Raw genomic sequence first — 19,830 nt, 5'->3', positions numbered from 1 at the left:
TTTTAAAGCATGCAATTATCTTGGCTGCTTAGCCGAAATTCCAGATAAAGACCTCTTTTTGTCTCTCTCCTTTTCTGCAAGGTCGCACGGCTCATGGAAATGGGATTTTCCCGACTGGATGCTCTGGAAGCTTTGAGGGCTTCAAATAATGACCTTAACGTAGCCACCAACTTTCTGCTCCAGCACTGAGTAGTGCCTGCACGAAGGACTTGACTTTTCACGTTTGGTGTGCTGCCCAGAAGAAGACTTCAGCCATTGACTGGATAGACTTCTGAATGTCTAAATCCAGAAGAATAAGCTGACTCTTCACATGTGACATATCAGAGCAGAAATAATGGGTGGCACTGGAATTACCTGACTCTTGAATGGTGATTTGTACTGGCCAGATTGCACTTGAAGAGTACTTCCAATCGTACAGATAGCTTGTATTCAATATTTATTTTGACAAATTCTGTGGTTTCTCCCCCCCCAAAAAAAACCCCACACCCAACAACACAAAATCAGCAGAAAATATTTCAGCATTCCTACAGGAGGAAACAAAAAAAAGTGTGTACTATGGCTCTTTTTGCAAAAAAATACAGGTTTTCCAATCTTTCATCACTTTCCTTTTTCTAATCTTTAACGTTTTTGAACATTTCTTTCATCTCCTTCATCACAGCTCTAAGAAATGTGGAGAATTACTTAGCCATGTGATTTCATTAAAGGGAGAAAGGACTGTGATGTTCTTGTTCAGAGGAGTCTGTTAACATTTCTGAAAAATGTTAATCTCCACTCTACCTTTCTCAACCTTTAAGTCATCCATGTAGCTAAACAGGGATACTAAAAAAATTAAGAGCAATATTGGCAAGTCACAGTAGATTGGCCATATACATCTAATAAAAAATGGTTATAATTCACTCAAAATATGGGAATGGAGAAATAAAAATGAACTAGTTTGGTAACATTGCACTCACCACATTTTCCCCCCATAATATCTCAGGTTTCTAAGAAAACATGGATCAGGCATAGAACACTTGATAGAAATAATGTATCATTGGTATTCTGCTGGTGGGTTTTAACTGAAAATAGGTTGCACAGCAGACACAACTATTGTTGCCTCTTGTCACTTTTTAAAAGGGAAAGAAGAAGGGAGGGCATGTACTGGGTTAAAGATGAGTCCCTGTCTGAAAGGTTGAAGGCTACGCATGTTGGTATGTGCTTTGCTCTATATCTTAACCAAGAAAGAAGTACCAGGGCTAAAGCCCACCTGTAGCTTATGCGGTTTAGGTGGAATCTTTGCATCCTAATGCCAGACAGATGTGAGCTACTTGGGATTACTCAGGAACTCTGTCCATGCTGCAAGGCATTGTTTTGTTTTCTGTGACTGAGTATTAGCATTCAGAGTATGTTCTGTATGAGTCGCAGCGAATCTTGGCTCAAATCAGTCCACACCTAGGCTACATATATGCACACTGTCTATGGGATGGATCCAGATCAGATCGCCTTTATTGACCCGAAGGCTACATTCACCCTTAGCCAACCCTTGGCAGAAGTAGTTGTGACCACCCCGCATTCCTGTGTGTCTGCGTGCTCACATATAAATAGGTACACATCGCCCATCTCCCCGGCTGACCTGCACAAATCAACTGCAGAGAATCTTTGCTCTCTCCATGCTCGACAAACGATTGATCTGATTGCGAGGAAAGGGGCAAATTGAATCAAGGTGCTGGACTGGTTATAAATCTTTCTGCCCACTCAAGTGCTATGTCAACTTTTTTTCTTTTCTTTTTGAGTCTTGGGGGAGGGGGTGGGCAAAAAAATTGCTTGGGTGGCCTCATACATTCACTGTGCCTGGGATTGATCACTCATGGCTTCGATCTAAAAGTGCTTTTTAAGTTGTTGACTTTAAGGTTCCATGCCACCTTGAAGACTAGCTTATGCCATAATAAATTTATTTGAATGCCATGGTGACTAATGCTGCTTCCCTTCTCAAATCTTCTTGAAATCATAATTTTAAAAATGCCTATAATAGCCACATCATATCAGGTTTGGATGCAGAACTTTGAGCCATAATTTATTAATATTTCTGGGTAGCCTTTTAGCCAATTAAAGCCTTCTGTATCCCAGTCACAGTCACAGTTAAACAAAAATATGAATATTACAATTGTTAGCATAGAATGAAAACTGTGAAAACAGCAGCAAAGAATGCCCGTGCACCCTTCCTTTCAAATAAGCCTGCATGGTGTTTCTCTTGTTTTTCAAATACTGCGGTTTGTCGACTGTACATCGTTATCTTGGTGATCTTTCAGGTTTCAATGACTGCTGCTTGCAGTCTCCTGTGTAGTTATGGCATATCTAATTTCAGGATCACACTTTTTAGGGTGTGTGTTTTGCTGAAAAAGATTTATAGCAAAAGTAACATTTGTAAAAGCAAGTGAGAAAAAAAAATCAACTGAAAACACCATCAACAATCTTACTTGTAATTTATCGTACGGCAATTGGTTTTAACGGACCACTATAGGGATTTCTTGATTAAAATGTTTTTATTATTTTATTTGAAGATTTTTTTCAGTTACCAAAGAAGAATAAGCAATAAGAACAAAAAGCAATGTTTCATTTCTTTAACCCTTTGTTTCCAGTTTAACCCACATTTGCTTACATTCTCTTTCTGAATGAGCAGAAATCAAATCAAATCTGATCTATAATATCGCTCACTCTTGCTGTGGGAGTGAGGAAAAGATTGTACACATATTTTCTAGAGCTGGTTTTCTTTCTGGGAAGAAGAAAAATAGAGACTGCAATAAAACAAATAAATGTTTCATATTTTTCATTTAACTTACCACACACATTCAAATTCCATAACTGTGAAATGCTTATGCTTAATGAAAAAAACAAGGGAAAAGAGTTTAAAAGCATATATAGTTGAAGTAACTGTACACTGTTCACAGGAGGTTTTGTTTTGCCAAATCAGGAATAGTGAATTGTACCTTTATAGAGTAGCCATGTTCTGAGCCAGCCACAGATTTCTATGTAAGAATTTCATACTGAACAGCAGGTACTTACTTGTTTCCACTTATCAGGAATACCATATTGATGTATTGCTAGGCTGGACCAGAAGTCCATTGAAAGGGGAAAATTACAGCCCTCCCAAATCACTCTCTCGGCAAATAGGACTACTCACCTGAGCAAGTGACAGAGCCATTTGGGAAGTCCCAGTTACCTGGAGTGAGGCTGAAGGACAATGCTAGTCAAATAGGGATAATGCAGACTGTGAGGCCACTGATCTCTGCTTGCTTTTGGCCTGGAATCGGGATACAGTTGGGCAAGTTTGAATCCTATGAACCACCTGGGAAATGCTTGTGTTAAAAGGTGGTAGATGAATGCATTAATGAATGAAAATATTGGGTCACAGGACATTACAAGTAGGATTTCATGTGTTTTTCAAATTGTCATTAATGGGTGCAGTAAACATTTAGCATTTTCTTTCTTTGTCTTGAGTCTCAAAACTGGGTCTGATGCAGAAATTTTAATTTGCCCTTTTTCCACGAGGCAGAAATCCCTAGGGTTGCCTTTTCCATTGCTAATTTATGGGGCCACGAGCAAAAGTGGAAAATGCCAAAGCAGCAGAAGACTCATCTAGACCCACAATGGCACACATCCAAATTGCATAGCTACTGTTGATGTCTGAATTATGCTTCTGGATAGAACTCTTCCTCACCCATCATCTGAGCTGCTGAGCATTTTCAGAGATACTTGTGTTTGGTTTACTTAGAAGCATATGCCCAAATCACCTGTTCATACATACGTATCTAATATGTAAAGATTATTTCCAGTACAAACCAAGGAAGAAAATGGGTAAGTTGGCTAATTTAACTAGGCATGTCTCAGGGAACAACCTATTTATTTCCCCAGGCCACATCTTCATAGGGATTAGTAGTGAAGCACAGAACGTTGAGCATGTATGAGAAGATCTAATGCCTTAAGTCGTATTACTGATGGGTGCCAATCAGCTGCCGGCTGCCATAAGCTTATAACCCATTATCTATATATTGGAGCAATCTGGCTGTAAATGGAAAAAGAATCCCATCTTCTCACCAGTTAAGTTTCTTTGATTTTTAAATTCAAATTAAATAAACTACCAATGATGAGAAAACAAGATTATAAAAGGAGACGATGTATACTGCAGTACCAACAGGAGATTCCACAAAATGAAGGGTACATTTTAGAGACTCACAGTTGAAAATGTGAACAGACGCCTTGGAAGAATATTGTTTGAGTTAACTATGGATGATTGTCAAAGTTCTCCTTGTGGTGATTCGTCTGTGAGCTTATTCTTACATGCACTTGGCTACGTTGGTCTGTCATCAGCATACAATATTTCATAAAGGAACTCGCATTGCAATAATAGCATAGAATCCTGTTTTATTTTTCAGAATGTAACGCTCACTCCAAGATTGCCACTAAGAGGTATGTGACAGGTTACGTACGCTTCAGGTTACAGACTCCGCTAACCCAGAAATAGTACTTCAGGTTAAGAACTTTGCTTCAGGATGAGAACAGAAATTGTGCTCTGGCAGCGCAGCGGGAGGCCCCATTGGCTAAAGTGGTGCTTCAGGTTAAGAACAGTTTCAGGTTAAGAACGGACCTCCGGAACGAATTAAGTACTTAACCCGAGGTACCACTGTAAGAAGTAGGAAGGCAGGCTGGTTCTAAGGCGATACAGAATATATGACTGAAGGATGAGGAGGTGTGGGAAATACTGTGTTTGAGGACTAGATCTGACTGAAAGTGTCAAAGTAAATGGTATTGGAGTTTTTTTCTTACTTAAATAGTCATTTATTGCTTTTTTAAAAAAATACAAGAATGACAGGGTAACAGGAAAGAGTAGGGTACTTTAAAAGTTGTGAGTTTTCCCCAATGTTACAGTGTACTAACAAAGTAAGACTTTCAAAAAAAAAAAGTAGAGAAAAAATATGGCATGAAATCCTACCAACCCAAAGTGTAATAAGACTGAAGCATTTGCTAATACAAATTTCCTGTGTATGTGTGCGCACGTGTGTATGTATACAGTATGTATTCCTTTGCCAACCCCCTTCCTCCAACCCCTCCTCCCTTGACACTTGACAAACCTGTCTTTACACTTCAAACCATCCCCCGCTGCCGCCCTTGTTATTTCCTCCCAGCTCGTCCAAACCTCCCCTCCCACAGCTTGGTCTAACAATTATTGTTTTTATTTATTAAATTAATATACCACCCAGGACGCGGGTGGCGCTGTGGGTTAAACCACAGAGCCTAGGACTTGCTGATCGGAAGGTCGGCAGTTCGAATCCCCACGACGGGGTGAGCTCCCATTGTTCAGTCCCAGCTCCTGCCAACCTAGCAGTTCGAAAGCACATCAAAGTGCAAGTAGATAAATAGTACCACTCCGGCAGGAAGGTAAACGGCGTTTCCGTGCGCTGCTCTGGTTCGCCAGAAGCGGCTTAGTCATGCTGGCCACAGGACCTGGAAGCTGTACGCCAGCTCCCTCGGCCAGTAAAGCGAGATGAGCGCCGCAACCCCAGAGTCGGTCACGACTGGATCTAATGGTCAGGGGTCCCTTTACCTTTACTACCACCCTTCATCCAAGCAGCACAGGCATAGAAATACAAAAATACTTATCATCATAAAACCATCACGCACGCACACAGTTTAAAAGGCCATAGATTGTTTAAGACCTGGGAAAAGGGGGGTGGTGCCTAAAGATATGTGACAAAGGGGCTAGGCAAGCCGCCCTAGGGAGAGCATTCCACAAGCGAGGAGCCACCACAGAAAAAGCCCTGTTCTCGTGTTGCCACCCTCCAGACCTCTCATGGAGGAAGCACATGAAAAATGGGCTCAGATGATGAATGCAGGGTCCAGGGTGGTTCATATGGGGAGGGGCAGTTCTTGAGGTATTGCCGTCCATTTAAGGCTTCATAGGTCAAGGTTTTGAGTTTGTTTAAACTTCAAACCTCAATTTCTTATTACTACTGCTTGGTTCTCTTAAATAGGGTTATGTTTAAAACTTTTTTGAGTTTCTGCCCTGTTTTTTGAGTTTGTTTGAAACTTTAAAACCTCAGTTTCTTATCACTACTGCTGCATTCTCTTAAAAAGGGCTATGTTTAAAACTTGTCATTGAGGTTTTCATACCTTTTTTGTAAACTCCAGGAAGCATTTTCAGCCCTGCTCTTGAGCTTGTTTGATATCACTTAAAATCTTATAATTCCTTTATTTCCTTCTAAGGAAACTGATTAGTTCAGTGAAACGAGTTTTGTAGCCGGCATCTCGTAAAGTCTTTGCTTAATTTTAGTTTATTTTTCTATTTTTGTTATTCTATAGTCGATTACTTCTCAGGGATTTTCAGGGATTTTCATGGTGAGCAACCTGGCTGCTGAATTCTGCACCAGCTGCAGTTTCCAAACTGTCATCAGAGGTAGCCCCACGTCTAACACATTGCAGTAATCTAATCTAGAGGTTAACAGACCATAGATGACAGAAATTAGGCTATTCCTGTCCAGAGAGGGGCAAAGCTGGGCCACCACACAAAACTGATGGAACACCACTGAGAGGCCACCTGAGTCTCCAGCAACAGCAATGAACCCCCCCCCCAAGCTGTGTACCTGCTCCTTCAGAGGGTGTGTAACCCCATCAAGAGAGGCCATTTCCAATCTGTTCAGTCTAGGGAACCGCCCACCAACAGTGTCTCAGTCTCATCTCGGTTGAGCTTCAGTTTGATTGCTCTCATCCAGTCCTTTACTGAGGCAAGACAATTGTCCAGCACCTCCACTGCCACACCTGTAGATGTAAAGGAAAAGTAGGGCTGTGTGTCTTTAGCATATTGCTGACAACGTACTCCAAAACTTTGGATGACCCCACTTGGAGGTTTCATGTAGGTGTCAAACAGCATGAGGGATAAAATTAGACCCTGAGGAACCCCACATCGAAGGCTGTACCGGGCCCAAGAGCACCCCCCAAGCATCGCCTCTAAAAACGACCGTCCCAAGTAGGACCGAAACCACCACAAAGCAATGCCACCCATCCCTTACTCGGACAGTCGCTCCAAAAGGATACCATGGTATCAAAGGCCACTGAGAGGTCAAGGAGAATTAACAAGGACACATTTCCCCGTCTCTCTCCTAGACAGAGGTCATCATACAGCATGACCGAAACAGTTTCTGTGCCGAAACCCCAACTGAAATAGACATTTCCGAGCACAATTCAAAGTGTTGGTACTGACCTTTAAAGCCCTAAACGGCCTCGGTCCTGTATACCTGAAGGAGCGTCTCCACCCCCATCGTTCAGCCCGGACGCTGAGATCCAGCACCGAGGGCCTTCTGGCGGTTCCCTCACTGCAAGAAGCCAAGTTACAGGGAACCAGACAGAGGGCCTTCTTGGTAGTGGCGCCCGCCCTGTGGAGCACCCTCCCTTCCGATGTGAAGGAAATAAGCAGCTATCTTCTCTTTAAAAGACATCTGAAGGCAGCCCTGTTTAGGGAAGTTTTTAATATTTAATGCTGTATTGTTTTTAACACTTGATTGGAAGCCACCCAGAGTGGCTGGGGAAACTCAGTCAGATGGGCGGGGTATAAATATATTATTATTATTATTATTATTATTATTATTATTATTATTATTATTATTATTATTATTATTATTTAGAAAATCAGTTTCCTACAAGAGAGCCTAGATCTCGTCCACAACTACCCACTCAAGAATCTTGTCCAAGAAAGGGAGAAAGTTACTTAGATTTTCCAAATCCAGGGAGGCTTTTACCACTGCCTCCTTTAAGCAGGCACTGACCACTCCTCCTCGCAAGGAGGCATTAATCACCTCCCTAGCCCAGCCAACTGTCCCCTCCCTGCTAATTTTTATCAGCCAAGGGGGGCAAGGGTCCAGAGCACAAGCAGTCACCCTGACCAATCCAAGAACCTTCATCATCGAGCCTTACCAACTGAAAGTCATCCAACACAACAGGACTAGGAAATTCTGTGGGCAGCCCTTGAGATTCAGCTGCTGTAACAGCAGAGTCAATATGATGCAAGTTATTTTATCCACCATTCAGCATATAACAAGTCCTTAAATATCCGAAAGCATAATAAAGGGCAAACCATACACTAATTTAGAATATTCACTGCGTTGCCAGTACAAAGCCAGAGACCAACACATCAAATTTCCTTCAATGCCACTAGAGGTCAGCATTTCACAAATTCCTACAGCAGCACAAGAGAAGCTTGCTACCTTTTCATTTACCTTGAGGACAACTATGGATAACTTAAGGACCTGTGGAGAGAATGGCATTTGATTCTCTACATGCATTAAAGTAGTTGCAACTTCATAGATCCTAGGTGTTGTTTTCTTTCAGTGCATGCCAACATTTTTTACAGAGGCCCCCAAAGAGTGGCTGGGATGGAATAGTCAAAAGTGAGTACCTACTGAAAAGTCGAGATTGATAGACTGATTTGCATTTTTTATCCTAAAGAGTTCAGGGTAGTGTATTGTTTCATATAGGCACACAGCATTTTTCTTCTTCACAACTCCGGCGTATGAGATCAGGCACCTTTGAGCTAGTGACTGTCTCAAGGTTACCCAGGGAGCTCCACAGTCTGGACATAAACAGAAGAAATCACATGAAGCTTGTTGCAGGTTTGTGCACAAACTACGCCTTGGATACAGAAAGCCCTTATATCAGCTCAAGCCCAGTGCAGTGTGACTCAGCCCTGCCTTAGAAGAAAAAAAGAGAGGAACTAAATATAGCTTCTAATCCTTAGATAACTCGTCTCGTGGCTTCTCTTCCCCTTGGTTGGTGGAGTATGGCTCCAGTCTTTCAGTGAGCAGTCTTCTGAATTTAATGGCTAAATCATAGAATTGTAGAGTTGGAAGGGACTGTGAGGATGATCTAGTCATAATCTATCAACACAAGAATCCTGCCCATAGCTGTCCCTAGGTGGGCTCGAACCAACAGCCTTCTAGTTATTAACAGCCAGATGCACTGACTCATTGCGCCATATGTCTACAGACACAATTGCAGGGATAATTTGTATAAGAAAAAGAGGTAAAGGTAAAGGGACCCCTGACCATTAGGTCCAGTTGTGGCCGACTCGGGTTGCGGCACTCATCTCGTGTTATTGGCCGAGGGAGTCGGTGTACAGCTTCTGGGTCATGTGGCCAGCATGACTAAGCCACTTCTGGCAAATCGGAGCAGCGCACAGAAGCACCGTTTACCTTCCCGCCAGAGTGGTACCTATTTATCCACTTGCACTTTGACATGTTTTCAAACTGCTAGGTAGGCAGGAGCAGGGACTGAACAATGGGAGCTCACCCTGTCGCGGGGATTTGAACCAACCTTCTGATCGGCAAGTCCTAGGCTCTGTGGTTTAACCCACAGTGCCACCTGTGTCCCAGAAAGAAAGAAAGAAAGAAAGAAAGAAAGAAAGAAAGAAAGAAAGAAAGAAAGAAAGAGGTGCTGGGGCTTTAATCTGCCTAGGAAACCTTGCCCTCTCCTCCCAGATATTCAGAGGCTGCTGGTGAGAATGGTGCTGTGTATTTTACAGATACTGTATTGTGGCGAAGTGGTGGAGGAATTTGCTATACAGAATTTGGCTTGCAGGCAGAGGACAAGCCCAAGGAAGGAGGGGAGAGCCTCACTGAAATCAACCTATTCCAGGGCCCCCTCTCCTACGTTACCTTGGCACAGGGCTGCATGTTAAAGCTCTGTGTCCAAGCGGGTTTTTCGTCCCCCCCCCCAATGCTTTCCGTTGGAAACCCCACATTTTACCACTGAACTGGAGTAAATAGCAATGGACTGCAAGTTACCCTGGGGAGACTGAGGAACTGCATCATATGGCAAGCAGGAGACCAATGTGAAGGTGGAGCTGCTCCCGGGCTTGTTTTTATTTTCCTTCTGCATTGCATCCCCCACTTTGTATTAAATGGTGAGCCTGTGGGCAGGGGGCGGCAGGGACTTTCCCTGTCTTTTAATGTCTGTACAGCACTTAGAAACTGTTAGCTGCTTCCTAAGTGGGTTAAATCACAGAGCCTAGGGCTTGCCGATCGGAAGGTTGGTGGTTCGAATCCCCGCGACGGGTTGAGCTTCAGTTGTTCGGTCCCTGCTCCTGCCAACCTAGCAGTTCGAAAGCATATCAAAGTGCAAGTAGATAAATAGGTACCGCTCTGATGGGAAGGTAAACGGCGTTTCCGTGCGCTGCTCTGGTTCGCCAGAAGCGGTTAGTCGTGCTGGCCACATGACCCGGAAGCTGTACGCCGGCTCCCTCGGCCAATAAAGCGAGATGAGCGCTGCAACCCCAGAGTCGGTCCCAACTGGACCTAATGGTCAGGGGTCCCTTTACCTTTACTTTTAAATGTTAAAAAGCCACATGTCTACCGAGACAGTATCTAGTGCAGCTCACAGAAAGCAACAGATGCAGCTTTCCCCAGCGAGGAAAAGTTTCATCCTATTGATTATTGCCTATTAACATTTTTGTCAAAACGTTAGCCTCTGTGGATGCATTAAAAAAAAAAAAAGCATCTCGTATCTCTTTCCCTTTCCCTCCCTCTCTTCCCAAGACACACAGACATTACTTTGCTCTCTCTCTCTCTCTTAAAACATTCTCCCCCAAAGACCCAACATTCCCTGGCCTCATGCGCTCTCATAGCATCGTTTTCCTCAAAGGCTATAGAGAGCAATTCTTAAACAGGCTAAATATCCTCGTCTCTTGTGCTGCTATTCACAAAGCTGGCGTCATTCATCCTCTCTGTTGTGCTGTCTCACTGCTGCGGCTGACCATGCTCACGAGAAACTGCTCTGTGGGAATAGCCCTCCTCCTGCTACACTGCTTTTGTGGAAAACCCCTCTGAGGCAAGCAGGCTTGTGTACTTTCCCTTGCTGAGGAGGCTGGAGGCTGAGACTGCGGTGCAACCGATAAGAGAATATGAACTAGGAAAACCCAAAAGTCATCTTATGCATGAATTTACTGTGTGACCTTTAGGCAAAAAGTTTATCTAAAGTAACAGTGCTCTTTTTCTAGAAAAAGAGGTGCTGGAACTCACCATGAGTGCCTCCCTTATTCTCTAATAATGACAATGGCGTCCACCAGAGATGGCCGGAACTGAGTTCCAGCTGAAAAAAAGCACTGTATTATTATTATTATTATTATTATTATTATTATTATTATTGCTTGTTTGCTCACCATCCCAACCCTGGGTGGAAATTCGTGTGGGTGGGTGCTAACTGTTCCCTGTATTGTTTTCCTCATATGCTTTGTTATCCTGTCATTCCCTCAGCTGCTATTAACTCAAAATGGTAAACATACAGATACGCAGTATGTATGACATTTTAAAAAGGCACCTCTGCTATTTCTGCTAAATAGGCACATTATTTTACTAGGGGCTAGTACCAGAAAATGGGGGGTTGTCTCTAGCAAAGAGATGGAGTATATGTGATCTGTTGGGCATAAATTCAATACAAAGTCAATACCTGTGGTGCATAGACTAAGGTTGGTTGCTCAATAGTATGAGTCTATACATGTTCGCTTGGAAGAAAGTCCCTACAAACTGAGCAAAACGTACTCCCAGGCAACTCTGTAAAGGATTGTATTATAAACTGCACTGAAATAAACAGGATATAAGAGGTTTTAACTGCATGCAGGGCTGTAGCCCATATAGGCACTGAGCCTTTTAAATGGGTATGCATCCCCATGGACTGTTTGTTTTGTGTTTCAGTCTGAAGTTCTCAGAAGTTCTCAGAACAAATGCACTTTTTATGTGCTGATTTCCTTAAAATAAAGCTCTTAGTGTACATCACAGACTGATACCATGGGCAAGTCATGTCAGGGCAGAATTATTGCTTCTCTTACATAGCAGGTTTTAAATGTTTTAAGAGTGCAGCTTTACTTAGGCGATAAACTTTTATAATGAGTCTGGAGCGCGCCTTACAAAAAAAAGTGGTGGCTTTATTTTTAATCTCTCTGCCTGTTTATTAGAAATGTGTTTTGGTTTATCAGAGCAGTGCAGGAGGGAGAGCAAGGAACCATTCCACCTTAAGAATCATAAAACGGTCTCATGTGCAGTCAGAGTCTATAAATGTTAAGTATACTTAATTTACAAACTGAAAACATAATGCACATCAGAGCTTTCCTGATCAGTGCTCATGGCAGGAGGCTCCGTCATACTTTCATAAATCCATTTCTTACTTTGTCTCTAATGGCAGGCATTTATGATTTCCCCTGCGTGGTGCTTATCCAGGTTTTCTTAAATAAGGGAGCTGGGGAAATGGCTCTATATTTTAATTTTCTCTCTTCAAAATGGAGAGTGGGTGTGTGCAGAAGTCACACTTTTAAGAGGATCACTTTCTAACAGCAAATACCGTATTTTTCGCTCTATAAGACGCACCAGACCATAAGACGCACCTAGTTTTGGGGGGAGGAAAATAAGAAAAAAATTATTCTGAATCCCAGAAGCCAGAACAGCAAGAGGGATCACTGCGCAGCGAAAGCACCAATCCCTTTTGCTGTTCCTGGCTTCTGGGATAGCTGCGCAGCCTGCATTCGCTCCATAAGACGCACACACATTTCCCCTTACTTTTTAGGAGAGAAAAAGTGAGTCTTATAGAGCAAAAAATACGGTAATTTATAAAACTGTATTGGAATGAAATGGGATACCAGTCCAGAACAATTAATTAATTACAAGAGGACAAAATCTCAGGGCAGCTGTTCAGTGAACCACAGAAATGGCCATCAAAATAAGAAGCGTGATTCATTCTTTCTCCCATCACTGTAATTTACAATGAAGGTAGATGACCTGCTCTTTTATCCATACTGCCAGGTGTGCAGTGTTGAATGGCCAGTTACATCTACTGGAAAGGGAAAGATACGGTTATTAAAAAGCAGATTAATTATTAGGGTCAGCCTTAGGGCTTGCTGAGCTGAAGAAGGCACCAAGCTGATGTCTGATAGCTCAGTGTTTGTTTTGGCACACTGCCGTGAACCTGGGCAGATAGAAAGACAGAAAAAAGCAGAAAGCAGTAAATCAATTGAATCTTTTTTCAGAGTTCTACAGGTCGGATACTAATTTACAAATATGAACCTCTGTCAATTAATCTGAAAGTTTTATTAAAATAAGTGTTCTGAGTTTGATAAGTATCCCACAGCTCTCTAATCCTTACATCAAGGCAAGCTGGGGGATTTGTTGTTGTTTAGTCGTGTCTGACTCTTCGTGACTCCATGGACCAGAGCACGCCAGGCACTCCTGTCTTCCACTGCCTCCCGCAGTTTGGTCAAACTCATGCTGGTAGCTTCGAAAACACTGTCCAACCATTTCGTCCTCTATCGTCCCCTTCTCCTTGTGCCCTCCATCTTTCCCATCATCAGGGTCTCTTCCAGGGAGTCTTCTCTTCTCATGAGGTGGCCAAAGTATTGGAGCCTCAGCTTCAGGATCTGTCCTTCCAGTGAGCACTCAGGGCTGATTTCCTTAAGAATGGAGAGGTTTGATCTTCTTGCAGTCCATGGGACTCTCAAGAGTCTCCTCTAGCACCATAATTCAAAAGCATCAATTCTTCGGCGATCAGCCTTCTTTATGGTCCAGCTCTCACTTCCGTGCATCACTACTGGGAAAACCATAGCTTTAACTATACGGACCTTTGTCGGCAAGGTGATGTCTCTGCTTTTTAAGAGGCTGGGGGATAGGCTTCTTATTAATATTCCTATTCATTTATTATTGTATTTATTTCCTACAAGGAACTCAAGGTGGCATTCATAGTTCTCCTCTTCCCCATGTTATCCTCACAACAATCCTCTGAGCAGGGCTGGCGCAGGACGTTTTGTCGCTTGAGGCAAAATAGAAAATGCGTCATTGTTCCTTATGTCGCTTACACCACCTGACTTGACTGGAAGTGGCCTGGAGATGCCCCAGAGAAAGGGGGAGGAAAAAGGCCAGAGAGGAGCAGGTGGAGGTGTGTGTCTGTGGCGGAGGTGGAGGGGGGATAGGGGACAAGGGCAGGAGGCAGCAGGTGGCAAATTCCTTGGGGGCTCAGATCTGCTGCTCCTCCCAGGAGCCCCAGCCGGCTGCCTCGCCAAGTTTCATGGGGGACTTGAAACCTTGTCTCCCAAGTCTTCCACCTTCTGTCTTACACCTTGCAGATCAAGTTCTACCACTGACTGGAATGCACCGTCAGACGCAGAATTTAAAAGGCTTGTGCTTTTCTGGACATGTCACAACGGCAGGGTGAGGGAGTTGCGTGTTAATCTGAACGGATAGTCTTTAAATTTCCACAGATAACTTTTTATACTTGGTTGCAATCAATACACAGAACTTAAGACTATATTTCTAATTGCAGGAGAAGGGATAAAACATTTTCTGGTGTTTAACTTTTTATATATGCTTTTTCTGCTCAATGGGACTAACTCCCAGGTAAGTGTGCGTAGCACAGCATGCGAGTAATTTTTGGCCCTCAACTACAACTCCTATTATCCATTGCCATTTGCCATGCTTGCTGGAGCTGATGGGAATTGTAGTTGTTTTTGTTTTTATTAGGTGTTTTATGATTTCATATCTTGATTTTATTCTGTGAACCGCCCTGAGACCCCCGTGTATAGGGCGGAATATAAATTCAATTAACAACAACAACATCAAGGAGGCTAAATGTTTCCCACCCTTCGCATATAGGATAGCAGACTATATTACCTCTAGAAGTAGGCACTGTTGACAAATAAAATACTGCTGGGGAGAAAGATACAACGGCAATGCTTAAAAGGGACCCCTGACCATTAGGTCCAGTCATGACCGACTCTGGGGTTGTGGCGCTCATCTCGCTTTATTGGCCGAGGGAGCCAGTGTACAGCTTCCGGGTCATGTGGCTGGCATGACTAAGCCGCTTCTGGCGAACCAGAGCAGTGCATGGAAACGGCGTTTACCTTCCCGCCAGAGTGGTACCTATTTATCTACTTGCACTTTGACGTGCTTTCGAACTGCTAGGTTGGCAGGAGCAGGGACCGAGCAACGGGAGCTCACCCCGTCGTGGGGATTTGAACTGCCGACCTTCTGATTGGCAAGTCCTAGGCTCTGTGGTTTAACCCACAGCGCCTCCCATGTCCCTAAATGGCACTGCTTAAGGGCCTACTATTTTTGCACAAGGGAGGAAGATGAAGACCCATCTCATCCAAGGATCGCTAGCCACTGCTGCTAGCTGGAGCGCCATTCAGAAAAAAACTCCCAAGGAAAGGAAATAGAGTCCGGTTCCCAGATCAATTATTCACCACCAGCAGTACTATCCTGTAGCCTACTTACAATCCCACCAGTATAATGTGAGACAAGTACTTGCAGAAGACGCAGTAGCAACTTCTGCAAGCCAGGGATATCTCACAGAAGTTGCTACCATGTATTCTGTAAATTTCACCGATATTACACAGCTCAGATGAGGCCTCCATGTCAGCGGGAGCCATCCTCAGGCACCTGCCAGGGCCCAGAACACCAGCCTCTTAACCTTGTTTGATGTAACAAGAGTAATTATTTTAAAAACCACTTAAGGATCCAAGTAAATCATTTTTTTATAATCTCAGAAGGCTATGGTGAGACGAAAGAAAATTAAAAATCAACCACTGTTTTAGATATGGAAAATCTTTAGGGCATATTTGGTACACAGTTATTGTACTGAATGGAGACAAGTACAATAATTTAAAATGAAGATACTTTCCAGCCTTCTGGGATAACGTTTATTTCATTCTTAACATCTAGATTCAGGATGCAGTTAGGAAATTGTTATGAGAATTGTGCTTATTCCATCGTCGATAATATTTTGGACAAAATGGCCACACATTTTCAAAGCCAGGGAGAAGGGGGTGGTGATGACTGGAACAATTTATCAGAAAATATATTAGAAAAATCAATAGGAAGGCCATCTGTTCCTGGTACCTTTCCACCTCTCAATTACCTAATTGCTCCCGATACAATACTTTTGAGAGCTCAATCAAGGCATCCAGCCAGCTGCTTAAGTGGTTGGGAAACTGAGGACAAATTAATCTGTTCTAGCTCATTTTAAAAGCATTTGCTGCAGCCCATTTTATTGCACCCCTTCTTAGCATCTATTGCAAAAAGCACCTCTCTAAATGCCTTGGAAACTCATGTTCTTGCTGTCTAGTGCACAACAACACATTATCTCAAGAAAGGTGTGTTTCCAAACATGAGACTGGGGAGCATTTGTAGGAAAAACAGGTAACATGTAGATACTTATCCATCCTTTCCCTGTGCAAGCTCTTCCTCCACCCACCCAGTCTGGACTTATTTCTAGACTAAGAGGTGATTGTGTGCATGGGACTATTAAAAAGAAAGAAAGAAAGTCATAGGTTTATGGGAGGGAATTGCAGATAGGCTAGTTAGAATGCCAAAGTATATGTAAGCCCGGCCCTACCATTGGGCAGCAGATGCTGGAGGATAGGGAGAGGCTGCAAGGTTTTGCATGCGCTGTGTGAAATACTATAAAACCTTGTGAACCATGTTAAGAGAGATAGTAGCAGGATGTGTGCATACCATGAACAATGCTGCATCATACTATCTTCAGCTCTAACAAAAAAATCCCTATTTTAAGATTGAGAGAGGCTGATCAAACAAGGAGATTGAGAAGTGGAAGCACGCTAGGAGAAGAGCTCATAGTCAAGGAGGGAAAGGGCAAAAGAAGCCCTGAGGAGGAGGAGAGATTTATCAGTATTCTAATGTTTGTGTTCATAATAAGTAATTTAAAATGTGTTAAAAACAGCATGAAAACTTAAGAGACAACTGTGGTTTCAAATAACTTGATGAAAAAGAATAAAGAGACTGCATATTATGTTACACACCACCCTAATCTTCAAGATGTGCAAGATTCTCAGGGGTTCCTGACACAAACCTAGGGTTTGTGTTTCCTTTGGAAATGAGGCACAGCAGAGATTGTGGTGTCTTTACTATCTATCTATCTATTGCTCATGTCTACAACCTGAGCCTGTGATGGAGGGGCTCATAGCATTAACACTCCAAGGGGGCCCCTTTTCTCCCATTGCTGCAGCCTGGGATTCAAAAAGACATCAGTCATGGCTCTGACACTCCACAGCTTGCTGAATTTTTACTGGCTTTTTTCTCTCCAGCTCACATCATTCCCAAATTGCAATCCTAAACTTTCCACCATGCGTTGGCTCTTCTGTCTCAGAGCTCAGACATGGGCTTCCCTCATTTGCTGGCCGGAACAGAGTCTTTGCTTTGCTGATATCCCACCTCCCTGTCTTTGTTCTCTGTTAATGGCCCATCTCTCAGGCGATCTCCTGAACACGGGAAATTGGTTTCACCTGTGTTTAAACACTTTGCTAAATCCAGTGCTTGCACCTAAGAATTAGAAGTTGAGTCCAGGCACCCCAAAAACTCATAACACCAGCAACAGTACAGTAGATAGTGGGTTTTTCCCACTGCAAATGAATCTATTTAATCACTTTTATTTTTCCCCATATACACCTGGGTTGAGAGCTTGATTTATTTATTTAATTAATTAGGTAGGTAGGGAGATTTGACTCTTACATAATTTGTCAATACTTAGAGGAATAGATTAGTTCTTCTGTTCTTGCTTTTTGAGCCTCATCCTATGTATCATCTCAGTTTACCCACATAAAACCAGAAGGACTTGTTTTGTTGAAGAATACCATTGCTTTCTTAGGGATGGGCTTGATTATTTTACTAGATGTTGGGATGGGCTTGGCTATATGGTAGTTAAACATGATCCAAGCAATGGTGTGTTTAATTTTTGTTGCTTTTTCAGTTTCTCCATAACTTGTCATAATTGTGCGTTTCCTTCTTTTATTTTTGAGCAGAAGTAGGAAACGACATTCTGCAGTGATGCCCACGGTGGATATGGATACCAATATCTAATGTCCAGAAACTGCCTCCCTTTTCTACAAGTAAAAATATTATACAGTTTACTGTAAAGCTACTGGTCTTCTGCTATTTTATGTGAAGTACTTGTATGCAGTGGCGTAGCGTGGGGTGTGCAGGGGGGGGGCGGCCGCACCGGGCGCAACATCTGGGGGTTAGGGTTAGGGGGCGCAAATCCACGGGTTAGGGGGCGCAAATTACTTGCCTTGCCCCGGGTGCTGACAACCCACGCTACGCCACTGCTTGTATGCTGTGCAAAGCAAAAGCATCAAAACCATGCTGAATAAGTATTTCAACACCTGGCTTATTGTGTTTTTATAACTTCCGGCTGTAAAAATATATGAAATGTATTGACACATAAAAATTGTTTGGCCCATATGTACTTCGTAATTTCAGTTTATTGTCTTTAAAAAAAACCCCTTCCTCCTGCATTTCCTGGATGGTATTGTAATAGGCAGACCTGGCTTCATATGTTGGTTAAATTCTTGTAGAAACTGAGTGCCTGTTTGTTAGATTTTTGCAAATTATGCTAGACAAAGTGGACCTTGGCCTGATTCAATAAAGCAGTTATTAAGCAAGAATGAGATGTAGGAAGTTACCTTAATAATTCAGATCATTGGTCCATCTAGCATGGAGTCCAGCATCTGAAGGACCACATGTTCCCCATTCTTGGTGTATATAGACTGGTCTTTGCAGTTGTACAAATATTCTAATTGTGGAATTCTAAGCATATGTACTCAGAAGTAAGTGAGTAGAGAAGGGCTATAGTTCAGTGGTAGAGCACCTGCTTTTCCTAACTTCTATCCTTGACTTATCCAGGTAGGGCTGGAAATGTCTGCTGCTTGAAACCCTGAAGTCCCACTGCTAGTCTGTGAAAACAATACTAAGCTAGATAGATGGATGGTCTGACTATAATGGTCTTTCCCATGTTCCTAGTAAGCGACCTAACAATTACAGCTTTGTTTCCTGTGATCCCTAGACGTCGGAACACAGAAAACTGTGTTTTGTTTCTTTGAAGGAGTCATGAAGCAAGTGTATAAGCTTATAGGCAGCTTTTCTGTCTAGATGAACTGTTGGTACTGACTGAGTATAAATTAACTTTCTCTGTTCCTAAGTGGTTCCGAAATGCTTTAAATTAACAAAAGCAAAACAAAATCTCATATGGCTTAGGACCAGTGTGCCTCAAGGACTTGTAACCACATAAATTGGTCTGGTCCTCAGGGTAGGTTTTTTTGCATGCCACTACTATCCAAGGTAAGGCAGGTGCTGACATGTGATACAGGGCCTTCTCAACAGTGGCCTCCTGTCTTTGAAATTTCATCACCAGATAAGCTTGCCTAATGGAAACTCTATGATCTCAGTGCCAGAATAAAGATGATGATGATTATGATTCATACTGAACCCATTATTATTTATACCCCAGCTACTCTGGGCAGCTCCCAATAGAATATTAAAAACACAATAAAACATCAAACATTAAAAACTTCCTTAAACGGGGCTGTCTTCAGATATCTTCTGATGATGATTTTGCCCAGGACTCTCAGAAGTGCTGTTACTGTTATAGCTTTTAACTGCTGCTCATGTTCTGTAATGGTCCATTGCTTAAAATGTCATTTAATCTGGGAGCATATAAGATACCCGCGAATATTATTGTTTTCATGTACGAACTGTATTTACATCCCACCAAGGAGTGAAGCCAATGAGCATAGTTTCCTCCCCCCTCACCTGCACAACTTTATCCTCACAACAACCCTGCGAGGCAGGCAGGTTGGGCTGAGAGAGCAGCTGGCCCAAAGTCACCCAAGTACTCTTCACGGGGACTGGAAGCGGGGTCTCTCCCCAGCCTTAGCCTGAGAACTCTATAACGTCAGGACACCAGGCTGCCCGCCTATTAAACATGTCCTGCCGCCCGAATGACGTATTTTCAAAGGACGCGGCAGGCCGCGCTAGG

The 19,830-nt window shown here is 42.9% G+C and overlaps 1 protein-coding gene and 1 long non-coding RNA gene across 2 annotated transcripts in view; one reads left to right on the top strand and one right to left on the bottom strand.

Moving 5' to 3' along the window:
* UBAC2 (UBA domain containing 2) overlaps positions 1–2,802 on the top strand; it is a 77,629-nt gene extending 74,827 nt beyond the window's left edge. Inside the window, exon 9 of the mRNA XM_082218821.1 lies at positions 82–2,802. Coding sequence (XP_082074947.1) covers positions 82–189 — 108 coding nt within the window. The 3' untranslated portion in view covers positions 190–2,802. The remainder of the gene's footprint in view (positions 1–81) is intronic.
* A 358-nt stretch (positions 2,803–3,160) lies between these two features.
* LOC309530229 lies at positions 3,161–4,445 on the bottom strand. Its single transcript, XR_014218704.1, has 2 exons — positions 4,214–4,445; positions 3,161–3,280 (listed from the first exon to the last, which is right to left on the bottom strand). It is a non-coding gene; the product is annotated as an uncharacterized lncRNA (long non-coding RNA).
* Between the last annotated feature and the right edge of the window lie 15,385 nt (positions 4,446–19,830).

This window comes from Podarcis vaucheri (genome assembly GCF_965113315.1).
Source record: "Podarcis vaucheri genome assembly, chromosome: 4".
NCBI lineage: Eukaryota > Metazoa > Chordata > Lepidosauria > Squamata > Lacertidae > Podarcis > Podarcis vaucheri.
This window is presented reverse-complemented; position numbering and strand designations above follow the sequence as displayed.